Source organism: Cercospora beticola, chromosome 5, assembly GCF_033473495.1.
Source record: "Cercospora beticola chromosome 5, complete sequence".
Classification (NCBI taxonomy): Eukaryota; Fungi; Ascomycota; class Dothideomycetes; order Mycosphaerellales; family Mycosphaerellaceae; genus Cercospora; species Cercospora beticola.
Genome location: NC_088939.1, coordinates 330044 through 354254, shown reverse-complemented (window position 1 = coordinate 354254; position 24211 = coordinate 330044). Strand labels below are relative to the sequence as shown.

At 51.4% G+C, this 24211-nt stretch overlaps 12 protein-coding genes across 12 annotated transcripts; 8 read left to right on the top strand and 4 right to left on the bottom strand.

Annotated features, from left to right (window-relative positions):
• Positions 1-2791: 2791 nt before the first annotated feature.
• On the top strand, positions 2792-3812 carry RHO25_007389 (uncharacterized protein; the record flags this gene model as incomplete). Its single annotated transcript, XM_023599579.1, has 4 exons — positions 2792-2900; positions 2954-2995; positions 3050-3532; positions 3586-3812. 4 exons carry the CDS (start codon positions 2792-2794, stop codon positions 3810-3812), a joined length of 861 nt encoding a protein of 286 aa, XP_023448622.1.
• Positions 3813-4338: 526 nt separating this feature from the next.
• On the top strand, positions 4339-5854 carry RHO25_007388 (uncharacterized protein; the record flags this gene model as incomplete). Its single annotated transcript, XM_023599578.2, has 5 exons — positions 4339-4519; positions 4579-4901; positions 4954-5265; positions 5313-5503; positions 5557-5854. 5 exons carry the CDS (start codon positions 4339-4341, stop codon positions 5852-5854), a joined length of 1305 nt encoding a protein of 434 aa, XP_023448862.1.
• A 399-nt stretch (positions 5855-6253) lies between these two features.
• RHO25_007387 (uncharacterized protein) lies at positions 6254-6927 on the bottom strand (the record flags this gene model as incomplete). The annotated part of the gene is made up of 3 exons (XM_023599577.1): positions 6254-6435; positions 6492-6646; positions 6698-6927. The coding sequence occupies 3 exons, from the start codon at positions 6925-6927 to the stop codon at positions 6254-6256; spliced, it is 567 nt and encodes a 188-aa protein (XP_023448861.1).
• Positions 6928-7695: 768 nt separating this feature from the next.
• Positions 7696-9344, top strand: RHO25_007386 (uncharacterized protein; the record flags this gene model as incomplete). The annotated part of the gene is made up of 3 exons (XM_023599576.2): positions 7696-8048; positions 8114-9059; positions 9135-9344. 3 exons carry the CDS (start codon positions 7696-7698, stop codon positions 9342-9344), a joined length of 1509 nt encoding a protein of 502 aa, XP_023448864.1.
• Positions 9345-9890: 546 nt separating this feature from the next.
• On the top strand, positions 9891-12140 carry RHO25_007385 (uncharacterized protein; the record flags this gene model as incomplete). The annotated part of the gene is made up of 4 exons (XM_023599575.1): positions 9891-10216; positions 10281-10717; positions 10773-11854; positions 11919-12140. 4 exons carry the CDS (start codon positions 9891-9893, stop codon positions 12138-12140), a joined length of 2067 nt encoding a protein of 688 aa, XP_023448863.1.
• A 408-nt stretch (positions 12141-12548) lies between these two features.
• Positions 12549-13515, top strand: RHO25_007384 (uncharacterized protein; the record flags this gene model as incomplete). The annotated part of the gene is made up of 2 exons (XM_023599574.1): positions 12549-13424; positions 13474-13515. 2 exons carry the CDS (start codon positions 12549-12551, stop codon positions 13513-13515), a joined length of 918 nt encoding a protein of 305 aa, XP_023448859.1.
• Positions 13516-13963: 448 nt separating this feature from the next.
• RHO25_007383 (uncharacterized protein) lies at positions 13964-15710 on the bottom strand (the record flags this gene model as incomplete). The annotated part of the gene is made up of 3 exons (XM_023599573.1): positions 13964-14358; positions 14416-15626; positions 15682-15710. 3 exons carry the CDS (start codon positions 15708-15710, stop codon positions 13964-13966), a joined length of 1635 nt encoding a protein of 544 aa, XP_023449835.1.
• Positions 15711-16166: 456 nt separating this feature from the next.
• On the top strand, positions 16167-17082 carry RHO25_007382 (uncharacterized protein; the record flags this gene model as incomplete). Its single annotated transcript, XM_023599572.1, has 2 exons — positions 16167-16282; positions 16344-17082. The coding sequence occupies 2 exons, from the start codon at positions 16167-16169 to the stop codon at positions 17080-17082; spliced, it is 855 nt and encodes a 284-aa protein (XP_023448860.1).
• Positions 17083-17234: 152 nt separating this feature from the next.
• RHO25_007381 (uncharacterized protein) lies at positions 17235-18424 on the bottom strand (the record flags this gene model as incomplete). Its single annotated transcript, XM_023599571.1, has 2 exons — positions 17235-17821; positions 17881-18424. 2 exons carry the CDS (start codon positions 18422-18424, stop codon positions 17235-17237), a joined length of 1131 nt encoding a protein of 376 aa, XP_023448570.1.
• An 815-nt stretch (positions 18425-19239) lies between these two features.
• RHO25_007380 (uncharacterized protein) lies at positions 19240-21025 on the top strand (the record flags this gene model as incomplete). The annotated part of the gene is made up of 4 exons (XM_023599570.1): positions 19240-19386; positions 19445-20130; positions 20190-20644; positions 20697-21025. The coding sequence occupies 4 exons, from the start codon at positions 19240-19242 to the stop codon at positions 21023-21025; spliced, it is 1617 nt and encodes a 538-aa protein (XP_023449197.1).
• A 51-nt stretch (positions 21026-21076) lies between these two features.
• RHO25_007379 (uncharacterized protein) lies at positions 21077-21859 on the bottom strand (the record flags this gene model as incomplete). The annotated part of the gene is made up of 1 exon (XM_023599569.1): positions 21077-21859. The coding sequence occupies one exon, from the start codon at positions 21857-21859 to the stop codon at positions 21077-21079; it is 783 nt and encodes a 260-aa protein (XP_023448587.1).
• Positions 21860-22491: 632 nt separating this feature from the next.
• RHO25_007378 (uncharacterized protein) lies at positions 22492-23925 on the top strand (the record flags this gene model as incomplete). Its single annotated transcript, XM_023599568.2, has 1 exon — positions 22492-23925. The coding sequence occupies one exon, from the start codon at positions 22492-22494 to the stop codon at positions 23923-23925; it is 1434 nt and encodes a 477-aa protein (XP_023449199.1).
• Positions 23926-24211: the final 286 nt, after the last annotated feature.

The following is a 24211-nucleotide window of genomic DNA, read 5'->3' as shown; positions in this document are numbered from 1 at the left end:
CTTTACTCTCTTATAACCCTTGCTAGCATGTCCTTCATACTGTACATGATGCAGAAACTCCTACAGTCACGTTGACCTCGAGCAAAGGGACATCTGGAATGCTCTGGCCATCGTACTAGGTACCAGGTTCCTGCTTTGATTGCAATAGCAGTTCATCTATAACATCGAGGTCTCAAACGTCGGTTTGGCGTTTGATACAAATCTGTGAAGGGCCAATCGCATACTACGACCCGAGCACTGAATCGATCAATTGCGAGAGCAGGTCCTCTGTTTACGCAAGCATCTTTCGCTCTCAAAGATGCATGCTGACACCTTGCCAGCTAATGACGCCCTTCTACAGGGCAGACCACGCGACACATTCGACATCGGCATCCGTCGACATCCGGACGCCACCTGCAGCGCTGTAATCGTGCTCCACAATGATACCAAGGGCGAGACTGCACAAAGCTCCCCAGGCCAGCATTCGGAGATGGTGGTTTGGACGATCTGCTTGATATTCTCGGAGGAGGCCTTGTCGCCAAGATTCGCCCGAAAGACATCGAAAGGTCGACTGTCAGTACACACCAAGTCGACAAAATTTTGTGACATTCAACAGGAAATACAGTCGCACAGTCTTCATGAGCATTATTAGATCCGAGGAAGTGGTCAGTGAGATGCGCAATGGCTTCGGCCTTGGAAGCAGGACACGCACGCTGAGGTAGAGCGAGGCACAAGCAACTTCAGGATTAGTGCTAGAATTTGAAAAGAACAGGAGTAGGATGCGTCTCGGGAGAGGTGCTGCTGGTGTGCAAAGGCAGGCTTCTCCGCACCCACAATTGAATGAAGTTGTGCTTTGCACTGGCAAAGACCCAGTCCAAACTTTGGAGAGCCACAAGTGCTGTTCCCCCCGCTGTCTAGCACGCTACGCTTCGCCTCTCCTGTGTTTGTGCGTGCGGTCTGGATCGGCCCCATGCGTCGACACACCAAAGATGAGAATTGCAAGATCTCCTGCGAGCTTATGGGCTAGCCGATGGTGTATGGCATTTGGTATCGCACGTGACCCGACCTCTTGCAAGCACGCCATTTCCTTTATAAGCCTAGGCCATCTCATATCGCCGCTGCGAAGTAATCCCCTCAAGCACAATGTGCAGAAGAAAAATCACCAGTTCCCAGAGGATCCACCAATGTACATGGGTTGCCGTCAACATTGCATTCGCTGCCCTACAACATAAGTTGATGTTAGTATAACGCCCTTTGTTTCGCTTCCCTTTCTGTTCAGCGACGAAGCTGCCGCACTTACAAGCTGACATGGTGTGCCAGGATAGAATCCTGTGAAACAGTCATTCCATCTTTGGCGGCATTTCTAACGCAGTTGCAAATGTGTAAGTGAATGCTGATATCAGATATATGTGTTTGGAGCAGTGCGTACTCCGGAGGTACCCATTTGCGCCAATGTAGCAGGGGCCAGAGCTGCGATGAAGACGAGGACGATTGAGGCCCTCATGTTGGCGACTACGTTCTTCGAATCCGTTCTTGTCTATCTGGAGGTGGATGCTGAATGACTGAGATCTATTGTGGGCGACAGAAGAAAGATAAAACGAGAGATCGTTCGGGCCACGTGCTTTGCTTGCATGGACTAATAGTCTGTTCACTAAACATTTAATCTTATTTTTCCTCGCCATAACTTCGCCAAAGCCGGATCTCGCTCTGGGCTCTTCAATCCAGCAATCACGGTGAATCAGTATTCAACGCGCTGCCTAGCACAAAGTGCTCGCTGTAGTGCTTGAATATATCGTCTCACGTCAATTTCCGTGGTGCTTGTCATCCTATAAAGAGCTCGAGTTGCGCGAAAGCCTGCTCTGACAACATGTCTAGCCCGCGCATAAGGGTTCAGCCTTTGCTTTGGATTTGCTGGACTTGTATCACGAGGGGTGTGACGATGGGCATGTATGCGACTTGTTTAGTGGGTCAGCAGAGTCCTCTATTACTTATCTAGATTGCGACTTGCCTCCACTACTACGCCGCCCGTGCGACTATTTAGCTAGTCTGTAGGTAGAGTGAAGTTCATTAGCATTTTATCGAGCGTTTGCGTCGGGATCGTGCTAAAGGCCGAATTCCCGTACGAATTATACGATTAGCGCCCCCTCCGTCTTTCTCTGCTTTACGAGAATATTATGCCCTTTCTAGAGAGAATAGTATCGGTCAAAATGAGAGCAAATGAGAATCTCGATTGCTTCGCCCTGTCGCACTTACGCTTAGTCAATAGCCTAATGGATATATGCCAACTTTTCATAAATTGCCTTGCACTTCTCGATGCGGCTGTCCCTTTCGTTAGGGTTATAGTCCGACACTACGAGTACTTTCCCTCAGGATGTGGTGATTACCGCTGCTATAATGTCGTGTAAGGGCACGGGGACTTGCATGGACGACATGCCGGTGCTAACCCAGAGCATGGAGTGGTATGCGAACTGGCTGGGGCGTGGTCACTGCGTAGATCCCCGTAACAGTAAATGGTGCGAACATTGGTCCTAGCCCAGTGTGCTGTAACCATACAATAGACTGAAAGTGGTCAGCTGTCGCGTGTATGCATTCCCGACTTATCAGATCGAGAATAAGACGGCCGCTGCTCACTTCAGTCGATCTTGCCTAGAGTGGGAGGTACGTATAGACATTTGATGTGACGCAGTTCGCAACCGGCGGGAATTAAATCAAAAACAAATTGGAATGCACTTCATTTGACTGCCAGAGGCCTGGTCATCTATCTGTGCACCGTCCTGTTCTTGTTCTCGACCATCACGCTCTGCAAGTCAAGATGTTGTTCCAAGGATCGTCAGCTTTTTCCCTGGCTTCGATATTGGCCCTAGCTGCTGGCCAGGCTGCTCCTGCGGGTCACGAATACATTCCTCCAGGGCCCAATGATGGTAATGATATTCTTTGCACCATGAACGCTGAGACTGACCGATATTCCCTACAGTACGATCTCCTTGCCCTGGAATCAACTCTGCAGCAAACCATGGTGAGCTTATGATCGGACTTAATTAATAGCACTCAAGAAGGGTACTGATGACAGTATGTTATATTCCGCGAAGCGGAAAGAACATCACGCCGCTTCAAGTCGCACAGGGACTGAAGGAGGGATTGAACGTTGGCTTGGACTTCGGTCTTGTCGTCGGTCAAGGCGCGACGGTCTCCAATCCCAATCCTCTCGCTGGGACATTCAATATGGATCAACTCCGTGCTCACAACTTTCCCATTGAGCACGACGTCAGCCTTTCTCGTCAAGACTTCTACCAAGGGAGCAACCTCAACTTCAACCAGGATATCTTCAACCAAGTCCTAGCCTTTTACGAGGGCATGGAACGAACGTCGTTACCTGTGGCAATGCACGCACAGTGGGCTCGTGTCGATAGACAACGGCAGCTAAACGGCGATAAACTGATCTACGGACCTCGACAGCTTGTGCTTGGTCTCGTCGAAAGCAGTCTTTACCAGAGTGTTATGGGTAACCCAATCACCGGCGAAGCTCCAATTTCTTACGTCAGGTCGTTCTTCGGTGGGCACTAAGTCACCTTGCGAGATGTGATCTCAACGCTGACCCGATTGTAGAGCAAGAACGCCTTCCATACGAGCTGGGATGGACCAAACCGGCCGTCGAAACCAATTTTGCAACACTAGGAATTATGGCCAACAACATGCTACTAACTGACCCGGGAGAGTTTGGAGAGCAATTGCCTGAGCTTACGGGAGACTTGGTGCAAGATGTGTTCCAGCTCAGAGATCCGTTGACGGGCACTCTCGTCAATGCGACTTGTGCTTTGCTGGGACGATGCTAGGCTGGTCATGTCAGCAGCACGAGAGTGCCGCCGTACGTCAGCTAGAAAGCGTAATGATCAACGTTTGTGCTTATTCCCGACACCTCTTGCTCATTCATGATCGTCCACGGCTCCTTCCAAATTTGCTCAAGCGCGGCTCTTTCGCGTTTACCGAGCACTGCATTTGCGACGGATATATCGCGTAGGATCCAGCGAGCACCCTACGTTGCCTGAGGAAATAAACTGCGAGCTGTGAACTGAAGTCATCGTTTCATGAATTAGCACTTCTTCTTTGGAAGTGCAGGCATATGTTCATGTTTGGATATATAAGTCATGTTACTTACTACGCGTTCATTTTCGCACCACTGTCGTATGGTCTCAGGGTCGAAGTCGTCATTATCGTTAATCCAGTTGCGGGAATAAGTACTACCTACGATCCGGGCCCGCTAGGCTCAGGCGCGTGTCCATCTGTGAAGACTACGATATCTCTTATCCGTATAATACAGACATCCACTTCGCGAAGATCAGTAGTATTAACACAATAACCATGTCTACTAACGAGCCCATTCCCTTCAGCGAGCCACCGTGGCTCCTGAAGCATCCCTCACCGTATTACAAGGAATCACACTGGAAATGGCAGCGATTTTGCCGTGAATTTATCGACGCACACTTCACACCACACGCGCTGCAATGGGAACGAGATGGAGAAGTTCCGTCGCATGTATACGGCATGTTTTCCTGAAAACGTTATACAATCACGCACTGACTGGGTAGCTGTGCTGAACAGACACATTTGCGAAACATAATATGATGGTTCCCAACCTACCAGCTCCTCTCCCAGTCGAATGGTTAAAAAGTGTTGGCATTGATCATGTTGGACCGGTCGCGGTGGAGGAATTCGACTACATGCATGTGATGATCTACTCAGCCGAGATGATGCGTTGCGGCCTTATGGGTCCAGTGACTGCAATCACCACAGGCTTCGCTTTTGGAGTTCCACCCATTGTTCACTTCGGCAGCCCAGAATTGCAGAAACGGTTCCTTCCTGGCCTCTTGACTGGGCGAACAAGAATATGTATTGCCATTACAGAGCCGGACGCAGGGTCTGATGTGAGTTCATCCAGCCCAGCTTGAGATATCACAGCTCACAAATTTCAAACAGGTCGCGAACGTGCAAACAGTAGCCGAGAAGAGCAAGGACGGAAAGCATTTCATTGTGAACGGTACGAAAAAGTGGATCACAAATGGAATGTGGAGCGATTATGCTTCGATGTGTGTAAGAACGGGCGGCGAAGGTCCTGGAGGCCTAAGCGTCCTGCTTGTGCCTTTGAAGAATACAGAAGGTGTCAGCATGCGCAAAATTCCAGTCGTTGGTGGAAAGGCCAGCGGGACGACGTTCATTGAGCTGGATGATGTCAAAGTTCCCGTGGAGAACATGCTGGGCAAAGAGGGACAGGGCATGAAATACATTATGGTAAGTCGGCGTATCGATGTTGGAGGGTGGGCGCTGACGAGTTGCAGACAAACTTTAACCACGAACGAATGACGATCGCGACACTTGTGGCAGCACAGGCTCGTGTGGCACTGGCAGCAGCATTCGAGTGGGTAATGAAGCGAGAGGCCTTTGGAAATCCCCTCATCAACCAAGCCGTCGTTCGACACCGCCTTGCAAAAGCAGGCGCAGAGTTAGAAACACTCTGGGCTTGGGTCGAGTAAGACTCCCTCCCATTTCCATATTGAAGCCACCGAACTAACACTTCTGCAGGAGCTTCGCCTATCAGATGTGCCATTTCAAGAAAGAGGAGGCAGATGTAAAGATCGGCGGCCTTACCGCTCTTGCAAAGGCGAAGGCCGGGCTTGTTTTGAACGAATGCGGACAATGTGCGCAGCTGCTATTTGGAGGCAATGGATACACTGCGACCGGCCAGGGAGAACTGGTGTCGAAAATCGCGAGCGAGATACACGGTGCGAGAGTCCCTGGTGGCAGTGAAGACGTGCTCTTCGATCTCGCGATCCGCCAGTTACTCAAGAACTTCCAAAGACAAGTCTATACCAAGCTGTAAGGATTGGACTGGTGTATAGATAGCAGCATTGTTTGTACACGGCCTAGAGCCGAACCACGTTCTCAGTACATGCACACGGCACATTTCTCTCAACCGAAACATTGCGTATCCAAGTCTGCATCCTGATACCACGAGGTCAGGGCTGCGAAACATCACAGAACCATCATAACACGATGACTACGAACAACTAGATGGTGTTGCTGACCAGAAGCGATATCCAAGCAAAATCGGAAGGTATAATGATGGATGACAACGACACGGATGAATGTGAAGCATTCTGAAATTTCTGCTGTCTGATCACAACACACACTATCGTAGATTCCACGTCCACTCATCTCTCCATAGTCCGGAGGTTACACTGGTCGCTAATTTTCACAGAGCCGTTTCAAAATAGCTCATCTAAATAATGCCAGGGGTAGGTGGGATTGGCAGCAATTGCCAAAGGTCGGTCGGGCGGCCGCCGATATATGTAGGGACTTGAGCGAAAGCACGAACAGCAGTGATTCGGCAGTCGGTGTTGAAATCAAGGTAGACTTGGCCAGAGAAGGTGACGGGAGCAGGGACAATGGAGCTGACACCCACTTTTGGCAGCGTTAGTAATGGTTTATCAAGGTCAGACGATCAGGTGAGCGCTTACAGGTCACATTGGTGTAGATGACAGTCGTGCCGTTTTGAGGGAAGTCAACATATTGGCCTGTGACCGAGGAGAACGCTTGACGAGTTGCGACGCCAAAGTTGACGACGCCGTTGCCAGTAACTCCCACAGTGATTGGGCCACCACCGTTTGGCCAGCTGCGAATTGTCAACACCCGTCTTGAGCTCTGGCTGTCGGCAACAACTTACATTTGTGTGACACAAGAGCCGTCGAGGTCTGGCACACCAAAGGGAATGTCTCTGAAGGCCTCGCGGACTGCAGTGACACCCGGTTGAGCATAGGCGAATGGGACTTGGCCAGAGATGGCGATTCTTCGCTCTGCAGTGCAAGTGCCGCTGCTGAATTGTGGGACAGGTGCTGGTGCTGCAACAGCAGAGCCGAGCACGGCGGCGCAGGCGACCAGTGTTGAGGTGAACATGTTGATAGATGTGTGTGATATCAGAGAAAGCTGGCAAAGATGCTTCTATGAAGTTGATGTTGGCCGTGATGGAAGAGTCTACGATTGATCGCCAGGAGACGACATTAATATAGGATGCAGTCGGTGACCACATGCGTTGCCACGCACTATCCAACGCGCTGGTGGCCTGCATATCGCCAGGAAATATGGCGATAATGCGGACACAAGCCAAAGTGCAGATCGTCTGCCGCGTTTGTCGCTTTGCGAGTGCCACTCTCAGCCTTCTCGTAAGCGGCTGCGTTTACCCCATGTTGTGGTAGTCTAAGGGCTCTTAGCTATGCGGAGAATGGGTTCTGATTTGTGGGAATGCATAAGAAAGCTGGCAGGGTCCAAAGGATGATTTAGATCGTCGCATCAAAGCCTCGGACGGTCTCTAGCGCGCCCACGCCGGCATATGATCAATCTGATCGCCGTTGATCTGTTGGGAATACGGTTTGTGCTCGAGGATGACTGATCAAAGTGTTTCCGACTATTGCCTAGAATTGCTGAATGTCGCTCGGGAGAGAGAATGTAAAGGAGAAAGTCTGAGAGCAAGTGTGGTCAAATGTCACGTGCCGTGACGTCGCGCTAAGCAGGGGACCCTTGCCGGCCACCCGATCGACCAGGTGAAATATGAACAACATCGAACCGCAGCAGACGACAAACATCGCGGCTACACTTGCCACCACATGCGAGGCCAAACAAGAAGCTCAAGGCTAACGCCGGGATGAAAAGCACTCTGTCGTCCGCATGGACCAATCTGCGCCGCCCTCCTCCGGGCGATCCTGCTCCGTTTCCATGGCCGAGTCTTCCATGCCAAGTAACGCCTTCGTGGGCTCCGACGGCTCTTTAGCACCCTCAGGCAATCCCTGGACGCCTCCAGACGAGAATGGCACTGGCGGGCAAGAGGCATACCCTTTCCGCAATTTTTGGAGCGTAGAGGGTGGCCTCGACGAGGTTCTGTTTGCCATACCGAGCAGAGAGCAAGCAGATATTCTTGTCACCGCCTTCTTCAAGTACGTGGATCCATTGTATCCAATTATTCCGGAGAACTTGTTTCGATCCCGCTTCGAGGAGTTCTGGGCTCTTCCGCCCATAGACAGGTATGCTACGCCAGAACCATTTTACGCGATGAGTTCCGTACGAAAACGCTCACACAATGGCACAGAGGCAAATTCAATACAACATGGGTCGCCCTACTTTTCATTGTGCTCGCTTCGGGTCACATATACGTGCAAGACCCGACAGCAATTGATTTCACGTCCGTTCCCGAGACGTATCTGTCGTGCTGCTATCGGGCTCTGTGCCTCGTCTCGTTTTTAAGCGAGTGGTCTCTTGAGACGATTCAAGTACTAATTCTTATTTGCAACTATTTTGTCACCAGTACCAGAACTGCCGATTGTTGGACATTTTCGGGCATCCTGCAGAAAATCGTTTATGGCCTGGAGTTGCATCTTCCTCCTCCCGCGAGCGCATCGGTTTCGGAAAAGCACCTCCGGTACGCCCTATGGCAGGCATTCATGTTCCAAGATGTCTCGCTCTCCTATTTTCTCGAACTGGTTCCCGCATCCTGTCACCATAGCATCGATGTTAGCTTACTTCGGCCCGTCGATGACGGCGAGAACAACCCGGACAGTCGGCTCGAAGAAATGCTGCTTTCCGAACGAGCTCACGTCGACATTGCATATCTCAACAATAAAGCGGATGTGGCCTACCAGCGAGCCATGTGGCAGTTCTCCACATTCATGCAGAAGAACATATGTATTCCAACGGCGTTGGGGAGGCCGATTGCCAGAGATGCCGCGCACAAAGGAGGGCTCCTGGCAGACTTGCAGAGTATTTACGACAACTTGGACCCGCCTTTTCACTCCATCGACTTCCGCGGACAGCAAGGCCGTGTATGGAGGCAAATGATTATGGTTGCAAGCAACTACAATCTTGCCTTCACAATGCTGCATTTGGCTCAGAATCCAGCGACTGGCGTAGGCATAGATTGGCGCGGCGCCCTCAAGTCATCCAACAAGGCGATGTCTGCATTTTTCGACTTGGTGAATCAAGATCGACAGTATCTGACTATGATGACGCCTATTAACACTCGCGCTTATGCGCAGACGGTGAGTCCTTGAATGGTCTCCACGCTGCATACTGTAATTGTTACACTCGCTGACTTTGATATCCCGCGTCAACAGCTCATGATCTGCAAGGTACTCTCTACGGCCAAGGAGCAGACGAGTGGACAGGAAGAACCTTGGCTGCAACTAGCTGTGGGAAATATCGAACGATACATGGACTTGTTGCACCACGCCCGCGGATCGTTCGCGTTTGAAGTCAAGAAGCAGGAATACCTCAACGTGCTTTGGGGGTATCGCGAGCTTCTATCAGCAGGCACTGTTGGCTGAATGTGTTGGAGCGGTCATGGCGTGCACAGTTGAACTGCCACATCTGGACCAGAACTACCTCTACCTTGGAATCCATGGAACTGTCTCGGTCACAGTGGTCTCTTGATACCACGCGATTACCTTTGCTCCGCACTCGGTCGTATGATCGAGGAAAAAGTGTTTCCTACATTGTACAATAAGCTGAAGCAATTTGAAATATGCATCCGAGATCCGATGTCCCTTGCACAGCTTGGTCCCGACGTTCATGAAGCGCCACGCTAGCATTACGCTTAATAAAAAGTTGGACTAGCGCAACGCCTCGCTACTCCGCAACGAAAAGGACAGAGACGGCGGCAAGCGGCGCCCCAAAGCGCCACTGATGGCGAATTCAATGAGGGGTGGTGGCGCTGTTCATGGCGTTCTCCGGGAGGCCAGACTTCTGTTCTGAGAGTGACTGGCAGAGATAGAAGGCACTCCAGTCTCGTTACCATCATCACTGGGAGGCTTTTCGCCTCGCCAAGACTGAATTGTCTATCTTCCCGTGCTGCAGAAACTAGGTCCGGCATTATGAGCGAAGTCGACGCCTGCCTACCGCACACCGCTATTGCCGGCTGGTATGGCGAGATGTCCATGGATAACACGAGCTTCGGCCTCAATCATGGTCTAAACCCGGCCGGAGACGATGATACTGTCATCGTCCTCAGAGCCGACCGCTCTGCACAGTCCGGCGCCGATGTGAACAGCAACAGCAGCAGCAGCACCCGACGCACCTCTACCGCCAACGAAAAACCTGCTGTTCGCGGTAAGAAGCGCAACAAGCCTACGCTGAATTGTCTGGAGTGTGTCGAGCGCAAGTCCAAGTGCGATCGCGCACGTCCATCCTGTTTCACGTGGTACGCCCCGCCTCTCTATTCTGGCTCGTCCAGGATCATGACTAGACTACTGACCTTCTGGAAGCATTCGGCGACAGACCCGTTGTCAGTACACGCATATTGCAGATGTCATTGCCGCCAATCCAGCGAGTACCATCAATCCGCGTAAACGCTCGAGAACCGACACCACCACGGAACGTCCTCTTCAACCTATCGTGAATATTGAAGATACAAATCGCCGCTCTTCTGTTGCCGTAATCAATGCCATTACGGATTCTGGCACCACTGCTACTATCCCTGCCCTCAATGAGAGCAATCAGCTCGACTTCCAACAGGATTTTGGGGCCATCGAAGACGATGAGCCAGACGAGTTGAACCAGCTCCTCAACGTAACGCCTTTAATCCCAAATGTCATTGACACCTTAGCACCCACCATAATCGGCTCTCCACTTTCAGCACGGCCGAGTGAACGCCATGCATTGCTCAACCTGTTTGGCGCCGCGAGTATTGAGCACCCCTTTCGTGTGTATATCCTGCTCTTCAATTCCAGCAACATACATGCTAATGTTAACTGCAGAGAACTACTGGACCGATGCAGGCGGCCTCGTTGAGGTCGTGGCCAGTCTGCCAAACAGATCTGATGCCGAAGTTCTGATCGAACGGTATTTCGACACCGTGGATCCTGTGTACCCCATCATCGCGCGAGATGCATTTGTCGCGGACGTCGAACGTTTCTGGCATCTGCCCGATCACGGTAAACACAGACACGACCCAGCACAGATAGCGCTGCAGTTCGCAGTCTACGCCAACGCTGCACAGGACTCCACCTTGAGAGAAGGCTCGGACGTTCAACTGGACATGGCCTCATTTTACCTGAGTTGCTGCCACCAGAGTCTGTGCATCTCAAGCTACCTTAACCGGTGGTCGCTATTGACGGTCCAGACGATGATTTTGATCTGCCATTTCATGATAACGAACAACCGCATTGCCGACGCGTGGACGATCTCTGGCATTGTGCAACGTCAAATTTACCGCCTGAGACTCAACTGCATTCCCGACGCTCTTGGTCTGCACCTGGATCATGAGACTGTGCAGGTACGACTGCGGCCATGGCAAGCGGCCATGTTACAAGACACATTACTATGTCTGCGTCTCAAACGACCTCCATCGACCACGTACTTTAACGTCAGTCACTACGACATACAATCGTTTCGGACCTCTAACGATTATGCCTCGTCGGACGTTGCGTACGTGCGTGCAATGTGGCAGTGCTCTGTGCTGATACAAGAGACTATCTGCACTCCGCGCTCAAGTCATAAGCCACTTTGCACCGATGCCGCACACAGGAGTCAGACAGTCTCCAGGTTTCGCGAGCTATACTCTCGGTTCGAGGAACCCTTTTGCCAGACAGCGCCGTCTCGTTTCGACCATTTATCGCCCCGCCTGCTTTACCAAATGGTTACTGTGGCCAGCACTTACTTTCACGCACTCATGTTTGTCTTCACGGACAGGAATGAAAAAGCAGGAGTGCACAGCGACCCCTCCGGAGCCATTCGAGCTGCCCATGAGGGCATGACAGCTTTCTTCGCACTGGTCCGAATCGCACCGGGACATATGCGCGTTTGGGCTGCAGTTCACAGCCGCACGTATGCTATGGCGGTTAGTTCGCATCTTCATCGTCCCTCCTCCCAACGAACAAAGAGCTAATGGTTATACGTCACAGGCAGTGATAGGAACTATGCTGGCGACTCACAAGAAAAACAGCATTGCCGGCCGACGAATCGTCGTTGATGATCCGCAGCTCATGCTCGGGAAGAGTGACTTTGACCGATATGTTAGTATGCTCGAGAGGGCGCAGGGTTCACCAGAATTTCGGGTAATTCAGCGTGAGCGGTTGGCCAACCTCAAGACGCTGCAGGCGGAAGCGCAGGCCACAACGAATTGATTTTTAAATGCATCCACATCCTGGATATCAGCATCGAGATGGAGGGCATTTTTCAGACGAAGGTCCGCTGGGTGCGCCAGAGTGCAAAAGCTTTTCATATACTTACTGTCTTTGCAAGCGACGTCTGCATGACTATTGCGTACGACTGATGGCCTACTGTGTGGTTTCAATACAGATTGTAATCTACATAGCATGGCCAAACCGCAGACCGTAGCAGTGCGCGGTCAGGGAATAAGTCGGGAATAACCCATGTTTCTCTGTTGGCCCGCTAGGCAAAACGAGAAACAGCACCTTCTCACACACGAGATGAATTCCATCACAGCTTGACCAATCATTCTTTCAAGATTGCCCATCGCACGTGGAAAACCCAATGTGGAGATCCTGCAAACAATCGGGGCCAGCACGACCATGGCTGAAATGGCTACACCGTTGAACATGGAAAGCCTGCTCGAGCTTCAACGTGTAGGCCAAGACATCTTCGTCAGCGCCGAATCTCCCTGGCTGCCACCTGGAGCGCCATCAATCTATGGGGGCACAGTGGTAGCTCACTGCATGCTCGCTGCTCAGGCCACTGTGCCTTCTGGGAGTCTTATCTCGAGTCTGCATGGCGCATTCGTGCAAGGAGGCAAGCCGAACATTCCGATATACTATACAGTTGAGAAACTGCAGTCGGAAAACAAGTGGTCGGTATGCACAGTTCGCGCGGTACAGGAAGAGCAATGCACATTCCTTGCTACCGTCAACTTTCGACCGGAACAACGCCCCCGACCACTCAAGCCCTCGTCTCAAGACCAAGCGCAGGTGGAAAGGTACCTTGGTACAGTCAAGGGTGGTGGAGGTGCAGAGATATGTCCATATGTCTGTAGTGAGCTTGGCGCAATACCCGACGACCGTGGGCGGAACCATGAAACACAGGTCTTCCAATGGATGAAAACTCGTCACACTATCAAGTCCGAACAATCTCCCCTCCATCTTGCCGCAATTGCCTATATGAGCGACAATTACTTTCTACCCACTGCGACGCGTGTGCACGGGCTACGATGGGAGCGAGATCCCGAAAATCTGCCTCCATCTCTCGCTATAGAAGGCCGATCTGGAGATATCATCAAGATGATGGTCTCGCTCGATCACAAAATCTACTTCCACCATGTTTCCGAGCCTATCCGTGCGGACGAATGGCTCCGAAGTGAAATGCAATCACCTTGGGCGGGAGACGGACGAGCGCTGGTATCCCAGAAAATATTTTCTGGTAGCGGCGAACTGATAGCAACAGTTCTACAGGAGGTATGGATGTAGTCAGCCTTCGTTGTCACTAAGCTGATTGTGAGCCTAGGGTGTGCTTCGACTCCATGAACCAAAGGTCGCCAGGCTTTGAGCACCTCAGGACAGTGGAAGATGCGCCGAGTATACCATTGTTCTCGAACCTGAAGAAGTCTTGGACGCCCGAGGAGGTGCTGTGTTCGTCAATGCTTTCGCATCGGGCGTAGCGAGAAACGCCATGTTGAGGATTTCCGCCTTGGAGTGGTATCAAAAGAAGTGCATAGCTATCGTTGGCTATAGCTAGCATTGGCTACACATCGCTTGTACGCTGATTGTTCCCAGGTTGGCATAAATCGCTTGTCCTCTCACTTTGTGTCATCATGCTACATATATCTATTCAGCTCTAGTCTTCTGAGTATCAACCACCTTCCGCATTGCTCTATTACAGTCATCGCCGCTCTCTGCATGCAATCCCTCATAGACCGAAGGCTTCCAGGCTAGGGTTCCCGCTCAAACGACGATTTTCCCAAGAAATAGACCGGCTCACTCCGCTTCGATGTTCATCACAACCTAGATTCACGGCTTCCACGTGCCATCTCTTGCTTCGCTCGCTCGACAAGCAAACGTTTCAAAATCTTGCCGCTTGGGCTCTTTGGGATCTCCGTTCCCACGACGATGCCTCCAACGCATTGTTTGTAGTGTGCCAGTTGTGTCTTGAGCAGCCCTCGGATCGCGTCTTCCGACAGAGACGACCCTTCTCTCAAAGTCACGTACGCTCTTGGCTCTTCTCCATCAGAAGCTTTTCGAGCAGGTACGCCAATGACTGCGGCGTCTACGATGTCGGCATGTTCCAGCAAGACGCCTTCGATCTCGCTCGGTGAGACCTGGAAACCTCGGACTTTGACCAACTCCTTCTTGCGGTCGACGATGTACCACAGCTTGCTCTCGGCATCTCGATCTTGAAGAATCGAATTGTCAGCACACAGAATCACGTCTCTTCAGGAGGTACACTCACAACCAATATCTCCAGTATGGAAAAACCCCTCTTCGTCCCAATCGCGGGCGTTCGCTTGAGGGTTCAAGTAGTATCCTTGCACAACCAGAGGTCCACGTACACAAATCTCTCCTCGGACGTTGAATGCGGTAATGTCCTTTCCGTCATCGTCGCACAGCTTGACATCCATATCTGGCAGCATCTGTCCTACCGAACCGGTGGTCTCGTCTCCGTATTCGTATGGCAAACAACTGCAGGTGCAGCTCGTCTCCGTCATACCCCATACCTGTGTCAGGGGCGCTTCAGGTGATAGAAGCTTTCTGAATCTGGCCTGGCTACCCGCATCCAACGGTGCAGCGCCGGCATGAGCGTGACGTATGGACTTCATACTGTACTTCTTGGACAGAGGCGAGTTCATTATCATGTGCACCATGGGCGGAACAAAGGCGCCAATATTGATCTGGTGCACTTCGATGCACTTCAAGAAGCTCTCGATCTCGAAGCGGCGAAGAATAAACATTTTGTCACCAGAATGCAAAGGTGCAAAATGACACAAGGGTGCGGTGGCTGCGTGAAACATTGGCAATGCAACAAGACGGCGTTTCTTCCACGGCGAGGCTTTCCATTCCCAGAATAATGTTTGCTGTGCGATCAGATTGTAGTGTGAGAGCATGGCAGCTTTGGGGAGACCTGTCGTGCCTGAGCTGTAGAGCAATGCTGCAGTCGTGTTTTGAGCAGTCGCTTTATCGCTGAATCGGGGCCAATCGATCTCTCCGCAATTGAAAAGGGTTTTCCAGCTTTTTAGACCATGGCTATCGGCATCTGCAAATAGCAAAATGCGCTCATGAGGAAGGCCTACCTTTTCTGCTGCTTCGAAGCAAGTTTTGACGAGCTCCGGCTCCACGATGACAACAGATGCCCGAGAACTTCGAAGATGATGTGTAAGTTCGTAGGTGGTGTAGCTCGGATTGCACCCGGTGTAGACGCCCCCGAACCCAATAATGCCGTTGGCCAAAACTGGGTAGTCCATCGAATTGAAGGCGAATATGCAAACGCAGTCACCATTCTTCAGTCCCAACCGCCGAAAGCCCGCCGCTAGCTGTCGTATCGCCTTTCGACATTGGTTGGCGGTCCAGTACTTTGACGTATCGAGAGCGTCAATATACACAGGGTCGTCTTGCGGGAATTCGGGCGAGTCAAAATACCAGGACAGTACATCTTTCTCCGGTATGCTGTAACACGATATCAGCCCTCAAAGCAGGTTTCCAAAGAAGTCAGGCTCCAAACCTCATATGTTGTTCGGCAAGGAACGGCATCTTGCCTACTGTGGTCTATGACGGGAAGGCGTTGAAGGATGGCAAAATTGTAGTCCTGCCAGCACTTGGAAGAACTTGTCGGTTTGCCGAGTATGTGATGTGCTTTCCGCATATGGGTGGGATCTGGCTGCGGATATACGGCGGGAGCCCATGAGGGTCCGAGCTCTTGTCTTCCGAAGTTGTAAGTGGCCGCCTCAAGCCACCATCTGTATTTCCCGAAAGCATGTTATCGATGACGTCGAGTTTCCAGTCGAGAGATTTCGCACCCTTCCATTTTTAAGTCGCTGCTGCACTGTGGTGGACCGACGCGTAGAGAGTGAGACGCGTAGTGAAGCTTCACGTGCGGAAATAACGCCAGCCCCAAGCCACATATGCCCAGCTCAGACAGCTAACCATCAGTCAAATTGTACTTCACCATTGAACACCACATGCGCATTGGGTGTCATCACTTTCGATATGGAATCACCGCTTCAGTATAATGATGTCGTCAACTACAATATCTCTTTCCCCTGCGAATACGTCGCTCACGTCGAGATCGATAATCAGAAGAAATACAATTCCATAAAGCATGAGTAAGTGGAGACAAACACGGTCGAGGGCTATTACCAGTGGATTGTTCTAAATCCTGATCAGCATGTTCTACAATATGGCCAAAGTGTTCGACCAGCTATCGCACGACCCAGAGGTTCGTGTAGTCCTGCTTTCTGGCGCTGGCGACAAAGCCTTCTCGGCTGGCCTCGATGTGAGCGGAGCATCATCTTCTGGCCCTGTAGGTGCTTCATCCGAGAAGGAGGACTTTGCTCGAAGATCTTGGAAAATTCGAAGGCACGCTTTGGCTTATCAGAATGCGGTCAATGCCATCGAGCGATGCGAAAAGCCCGTGATTTGCCTACTTCATGGAGTTTCATACGGGGCAGCCTTGGACATCGCAACAGCGGCAGATGTGCGGTATTGCACAAGAGATGTGAAGCTATGCGTAAGAGAAATCGATGTCGGCCTCGCCCCAGATATTGGCACATTGAGCCGACTACCTAAGATTGGAGTCAGCTATTCGTGGGCGAAGGAGGTCACATACACTGCTCGAACCTTTGACGGCTCCGAAGCTGCTACACAGGGATTTGTTAGCAAAGTCTTCGATACCAAGCAGGCGCTCATCGATGGTGGGCTCGCCTTGGCCAAGACAATAGCAGAAAAGAGTCCCGTAGCGGTTCAGAGTGCCAAAGCTCTGTGGGACTTTAGCCGTGATCGTCCTGTACAGGATGGCCTGCTATATACTGCCGCATGGAACAGTGCAATGGTACAGGCTGATGATGTGAAAAAGGCTATGATGAGCGGCATCCGTAAAACGAAACCTACATTCGAGAAGCTGTAGCATACTTGTATTCGTCGATACGGCACCAAGTTCAAACTCTAGTAGGAGAGAATTGACAAACCGCAAATTGTATCGGCGCTATATAGCTGCATTCATGATGTCTTATCATTCCCCAGACATGCTATGCTACGGAGTAAAACCAGTTTGAACAACTATGACCATTGAATTACCGGCTTCACAACAGTTCCATCATGCAAGTCCTTCAGAGCCTTTTCCATGTCCTTGTAGTCGTACACCTTGACCAGCTTCTCCACAGGAAATTCACCTTGCCGTTGCATTTCCACCAGCTTTGGGATATACTCTGTCGGTACTGAGTCGCCCTCTCGACATCCAACATATCTCCTGCTTCCAAGTAAAAACACCAATGGATCGATCTCCACTTTAGCACCGGTAGGAGGTACACCAACTGTAGCTGCTGTGCCTCGCATCCCTAAGCTGTTCAACATCGCCTCGATCACAGTGGTGGCACCGGTGCAATCTACAGCATAGTCCACCCCGACTCCACCAGTCAACTCTTTCAGCTTCGCGGCTATGTCGATTCCACGTGAATTGACAATGTCTGTGGCGCCGAGCTCTTTTGCAATTGGGAATTTCAGCTCCTGAATGTCCACTGCAATGATTTGCTTGAGTCCCAGATACTTGGCTGCCATCAAGGCTGTAAGGCCGACGGTTCCCAGGCCAAAGACGACAATAGAGCTATCTGGTTCAGGCTTTAGGATGTTCATTACGGTGCCGGCACCTGAATCTCATGGTCAATTCTCAACCCCAGGAGTTAAACACAAGCGTGGTACCACTTACCTGTCTGATATCCGCAACCCATAGCCGCGAACTTGGCTGCCTCGTCGGCCGGATATGGATGCTTCACAACGCATGTTTCGTGCACATAGCTGAAACGTGCGAAACTCGATTGGCCAAAGAAATGCGAGCGAACGCTCTCGCCCGACCCAGAGAGTTTGCCAGCTGTGGAGCCATCGTCACGAGTACCAAACAAATGCAGCCGCGTACCTTCGGTGCAATCCGCTGGGTGACCACGCGTGCAGAACTTGCATTTTTGACAGAAGTTCATCGAGAGCAGCACAAAGTCGCCAACCTGTACGTTCTTGCTCTTGACTTTGGGCCCGATAGCTTTGACCCATCCTGCTCCTTCGTGGCCAAAGACAGCAGGATATTTGCAGATGGTGAGTTGCCCCTGCTGAAACACCAAGTCTGTGTGGCAGATGCCACTATATTTCATCTCGACCAACAGCTCATCGTCTTGCATGTCATCCAGAGTAATTTCTTCTAGCTTGAAGTCTTCTTTGGCATCGTGTACCACGAACGCGGGCGATGTGAGGGCAGGCATGGTGGAGTCCGATGCTCTATGTCACGAATATAGTATGTCTTCGAATTTTAGATGGATGAAGTGGAATATGCTTACACTTGTGATGCGGGGTGAAATGTGTTTCGTGGTCTAGCTGTTCTTATCTCCGAAAAGCGTCCCGCCGATCTCAAGCCGCGCTGACGTCTTACCAACTACGCTGAGAACAGAATGAAGCTGAAGTCGGCGACCCAGGCCGATGGATGCGTGTCTATGGACGGTGGCATTCCGCCTGTGCCCCCGAGCCTGAGTGCATCAACTCGGCTGAGGCATTGTGCTCCATACCAAGAATGTGAACCGGTCTGTTCAGACGCACGTGTCGCGATTCTAGCTGTGGTTTCTTGCTGCGTCGAGTATGTGGAAGCCAGACCAGACGCGATGTGTTGGCAGTGGCTCACGATGCGCATGCCTTCTCTCCCTCATTCCAGTGCATGATCTCAGGGGCAGGAGCGTGATCAAGCAGAGGGCAGGAAACACCTCGGACCAAGTATGGATGTAGTACGCCATTACAGTGGACATTCATGTCACTCATCGAGACAATCCCATGCTCAGCGACTCAATGCATGTGAAGTCGAAGACAGGCGTAAACAGTGGTTGACGGTTTATATCCGCATTATTACCGCACAACCGGCAACCGCCTACACTGTCTGTGTCATCACCGGTTCCATTTCCCCTCTGCGGGGCACACGCACGGAGACGGCCCCAGAAAGTTTATCAATGTGTACATATGGAAACCTCACGCAGGGAGTGTCGGATTCATACTGACTTGATCCCTGCAAAATACCACCGAACCCATAAGCATGCCTTCAGAGGAGCAAGAACTAGATGTGATTGTGGTCGGTGCAGGATTTGGAGGTTGCCATCTCCTGCATAACCTGCGGAAGAATAACTTCTCTGTCAAAGTACTAGAGGCTGGTCCAACAATCGGTGGGGTATGGTGCTGGAATGTGAGTTTCCCTTTTTGAATGCAGTAAGCTCTTCCATTGGCTGATACGAACTATACAGAGATACCCTGGCGCCAGAGTCGACTGCGAATTCCCTTACTACGGCTTCTCGGATCCAGCTATATATGAAACATTCAAATGGACAGAGCGGTTTCCATCTGACACAGAGCTTCGCCGATATTTTCAGCACGTAGCAGATGTCTGGGACCTACGCCGTGATATCAATCTAAATACGCGGGTCAAGGAAGCAAAGTACAACGAGGAGCAGAATCGATGGTATTTGAAGACAGGAGCGGATGAAAAGGTGTGGAAATGCCGCTGGCTCGTTGCTGCAACTGGTACATCATTCAAACAGCACATTCCGGAGTGGCCACAGCGGGAACTTTTCGAAGGCGTGATCCACCATTCCGCTCTCTGGCCTGAGAATGTATCGCTCGATGGCAAAAAGGTAGCCGTCATCGGAGCCGGTTCAACAGGAATCCAAATCGTGCAGGAAGCTGCCAAAGCAGGCCAGCAAGTGACACAATTCATTCGGACGCCAAACTTCGCCGTACCCATGAGACAACGGCAGATTTCGGAGGACGAGATCTATGCCAATCTGCCGCAAATACCTCATGTATTCAAGGCATGTCGGTCGACCAATTCTGGTCTTCCTGTCGTCAACTCTGGTCTGAAAGTGTTTGATGAATCGCCGGAAAAACGGGAAGCACGTCTGGAGCATGGTTGGAAACAGGGCGGCTTCACCTGGTAAACATGACTCGAGAACAACTTTCAGATTCGTCAAACAGTTGACTTACACGATATAGGTCTATGAGCTCGTACTCAGACTACCTTGTTGATGCAAAAGCTAACCGCGAGCTTTACGACTTCTGGTGCAAAAAGACCCGAGCACGAATCACGAATCCGGCAAAGAGAGACCTCCTCGCCCCTCTAGAGCCACCATATTATCTCAACACCAAGCGACCGAGCTTCGAGCAAGACTACTATGAATGCTGTGACAAGGACCATGTTGAGATCACGAATTCTCCCATCGCTAAATTCACCAAGAATGGTATCGTCACCGAAGATGGGAAAGAAAGAGAGTTTGACATAGTGGCTATCTGCACTGGTTACGATGCAGTCACAGGTGGGCTTCGAACGATGGGAATCAAAGGTCGCAATGGCATTGATCTCGACGAGAAGTGGAAAGATGGGATCATCACAAACCTCGGAATGACAGTTAATGGGTTCCCCAATTTCTTCATGGTCTATGGTCCGCAAGGTAAGTTTGAGGTCTGCTCTAAGCACTACTTTATCGATTCTAACGTGCCTAGCTCCAACGAGTCTGACCAACGGACCGCCATTTATCGAGATACAAAATGAATACATCTTACAGCTGCTCACGCGGCAGAGAGGCGAGAACATCGAAACAATCGAATCAAGTCCAGAGGCAGAGCAGGCCTGGCGAGAGCACGTGCTGGCTTTGGCGGAGCGAACGTTGCTAGTCAAGACGAATTCTTGGTACATGGGAGCCAACATTCCTGGCAAGAGAAGAGAGTATCTCATCTACCTTGGTGGACTTCCGTTGTATAAGCAGAAGATGCAGGAAGCGGTAGATAAGTGGCAGGGCTACACGGTTCAGCCGATTGCAGCGTCGGCGTGATTCTGCTTGCATAAAGGCGCTATGGCTCCATAGATCAGCATAGGCATTTGACTATCCTTCAATCGGCGGAAGAACCTTCTCCATCCACTGGCAAAGATCTCTCAGCACCGGCGCATTGATCGTATGCGTCAAAGGAGGATACCCTTTCACCTCCAACGACTCTTCCTCCTTTACGATTCCCAACTCTTTCAAACCTTCCAGAGTATACACCCACGCTCTCTTCGGCACAAACTCATCCCTTCCACCTCTCGCCAAAAAGATCTGAATCTCATTTCCCTGCTGCTCGCCACTCGATTGGAGTCCAGCCTCTTCCCGGATCGCCTTGACTCGCTTCGTGCCATCCCACAAAGGCAACCAACCCAACAGTCCCGCGCAACCCGCAAGCTTTCCGCTATACTTCCTCGAAGTCAAATGCGTAAGCAGACTCGTCGCACAGCCTTGACTGAAGCCGCCAACGATAATCCTATCAGGTGGCAGACCACTCTCCACAACCGCATCAACAATGGACTCGATATACGCTACGCTCTCCAACATGCCTTCCTCGTCTTCATCTGGTATGAGCTCCGGACGCGAAGGCGCATGAGATGGAAGGCCATTGGGAGTAAACCATGCTGTGTCAAGCGTGATTGGACTTCGCTTTGCATTGGGTAAGATCCAGGACATGTAAGGAAGCTTTCCACCTTGCTGAAACTGGTCTGCAACATTCTCTATGGCGGCTGCTGAGTCTGCGAGCCCGTGGATGAAAATGAGAGCTGCTGTTGTGGGAGTGGTCGTTGAGGGCTTGTAGATGGGAGGCTCGCGGCCGTTCTCGTGTGGAAAGTTGATTGTGGACATCTTCGAATCTCCTTGCTCGCTGGACACGAGGTACGTCGAACGAACAGAGCAAAAATCGATATTTTCTTGGTGATTCTTCAGTTACTGAGGGTACTGTGGAAGCCGAATAGCTTCGGCATGGTCTGTTGCCCCTCAACGGCAAAACGGACTTAGCGTTCGAAGCTCCAGACTTGTACGAGATGAGCTGTGTTTTTGGATTTGCCGAACCCTGTACAGGATCACGTTCGTGTCGTCGCCAGGCTATGGCCACTCATGTCCTGGTCTTGCGCGTTCTCCCATGTGCTTCCCGTTGATAGCATGATGCTGACAATGACAGCTGGCAGCCAGGTGCTGCTTTTTGTGGTTGAAGCGGACAAGACTCTCGATCAAAAATCATTTTGAGCAAACTGGACTCCATGAAGTTCGAATCAGCGCCCTCTTGAGTATGCGGATGCACAGCAGTTGTGTTGTCCTTCGGCACGCAGAGACGCGCCGAACACGCGCGTGTGAAAAGGGACCTCGGCAAGCTCGTCATCCCAATCAAACACCCTTGAACCCAGTACAGCACCCGACAGCTCACTCCACGAAAGCACTTCACACTATACACGACAATGCGCCCACGATAACATCAAGTCTCTCTCTAGCAACTCATCATGGAGTTCATGACCGCCCTCAGCGGCGGCTACGACAACCAAAAGCCCTCTCTCTTCGAAATCCTCTCCGAAAACGAGCTCAACAGCCTCATCCCACCCTCCCTGCGCTATCTCCTCGCAGTCGCAACCCATCGCAATCCCCGCTACCTCCTCCGAATCCTCAACAATTTCGACGAACTCTACGCCCTCTTATCCCTCGCTCTCGAACGCTTCTACCTCCGAACCTACGGCGGAGGTTTCACCGAGAACTTCTACGGCCTCAAACGCGAACGCGTCCTCCGCATCAAAGGCGGTGAAAGCACACGCGCACGACTCGGCGCACCGAAAGAAGTCCGCCAAACACTACAACTCCACGATGGAGATGTTTGGAAGAACTTGGCGGTTATGGTGGGGATTCCGTATATCAAACGGAAATTGGATGAGAGTTATGATATTCATGCTAGTGGAATAAACATGCTTGGACCGGCGTACCGCGATCGGGAGAGATATCCTACAGAAGGGAAGTTGAAAGATAAGATCATGTGGGTGTATAAATGGTTTCTACGGAAATGCTATCCTTCCGTCAACGCAGTGTACTACTTCTCGCTGCTGGCATTCAATTTGGCCTATTTGTTTGATGGGACGAAGTATCACAGTCCGTTTATGTGGATCATCGGGAGTAGGATACGAAGATTGAATGAGGCGGATAGTAAGGCTATTGCTATGGCACTAGAACCGAAGCCTGCACCGCCTGCAGCGAGACCGGGACAGACGACGAGTTTGTTTTCGCCGAGGACGATGTCGAGAGTTTTGCAGCCGAGAGTTGTGACGGCGTTGAAGTTGTTGTTGCCGACGAGTATTTTTGCGCTCAAGTTCTTGGAGTGGTGGCACAATTCGGATTTTGCGAGGCAGTTGAGCAAGAAGGCGAATGAGGGTTTGGAACTGCCCCTACCGAGTATTAGTGGGTTGCCGAAGGGCGCGAGAGCCGCTGCGAAGAAGAGCGAGGAGAGGGAGAAGAAGGCGGAGTTTGCGGATGAGAAGGGAGAAAGGCCGAGGAGCAGCAGCTTGAGGAGAGACAGTGGTTTCGATGGGCCGCCGATTTCTGCGACGAGCATGCTGCCGATTTTGACTGTTCCGCCGCCGTTAACAGTGAACGGAGAGGGGGAGAATGTCACAGCACTATGTCCAATCTGCGTGCAGGCTATTCAGACACCCACTGCTGCACAGACGGGATACGTCTACTGCTACACGTGCATCTTCAAATGGGTTGATGGCTCGCATCCACGACAGGAAGCTTTCCTCGAAGGCTCAGGCGAAGAAGAGGGTGCGAGAGGCTGGGTCGAGGAGGGCGGTGGCAGTCGGCGAGAGAAGTGGGAGAGCGGTGCAGGACGCGATGCTGTCACTGGAAGGAAAGTGCTTGGTGGCACCAGTGGCCTGCGGAGAGTCATGGTGTAGAAAATTTCGTTCACCTACATGTACTCCGGCACCTGTCCCAGGTTTCACAACACCAGACTGGCGCGTCCATCGCATTTCGGTTCAGAAGCTCATGTGCACGGCAGAGGATTCGAAATGACTGCAGTGGCACATGGCTAGAACTCCGCGCTTGGACTGCTCTCGGACCATGGACCTATACTCATTGAAACACGGTTGTCACACGAACAGAGCAAACATCTGCAACTCATGCAGAAGCCGACTGAAATTGTTACGCAACGCACGCGTCCACTCGCGGCAGCCAAGCTTC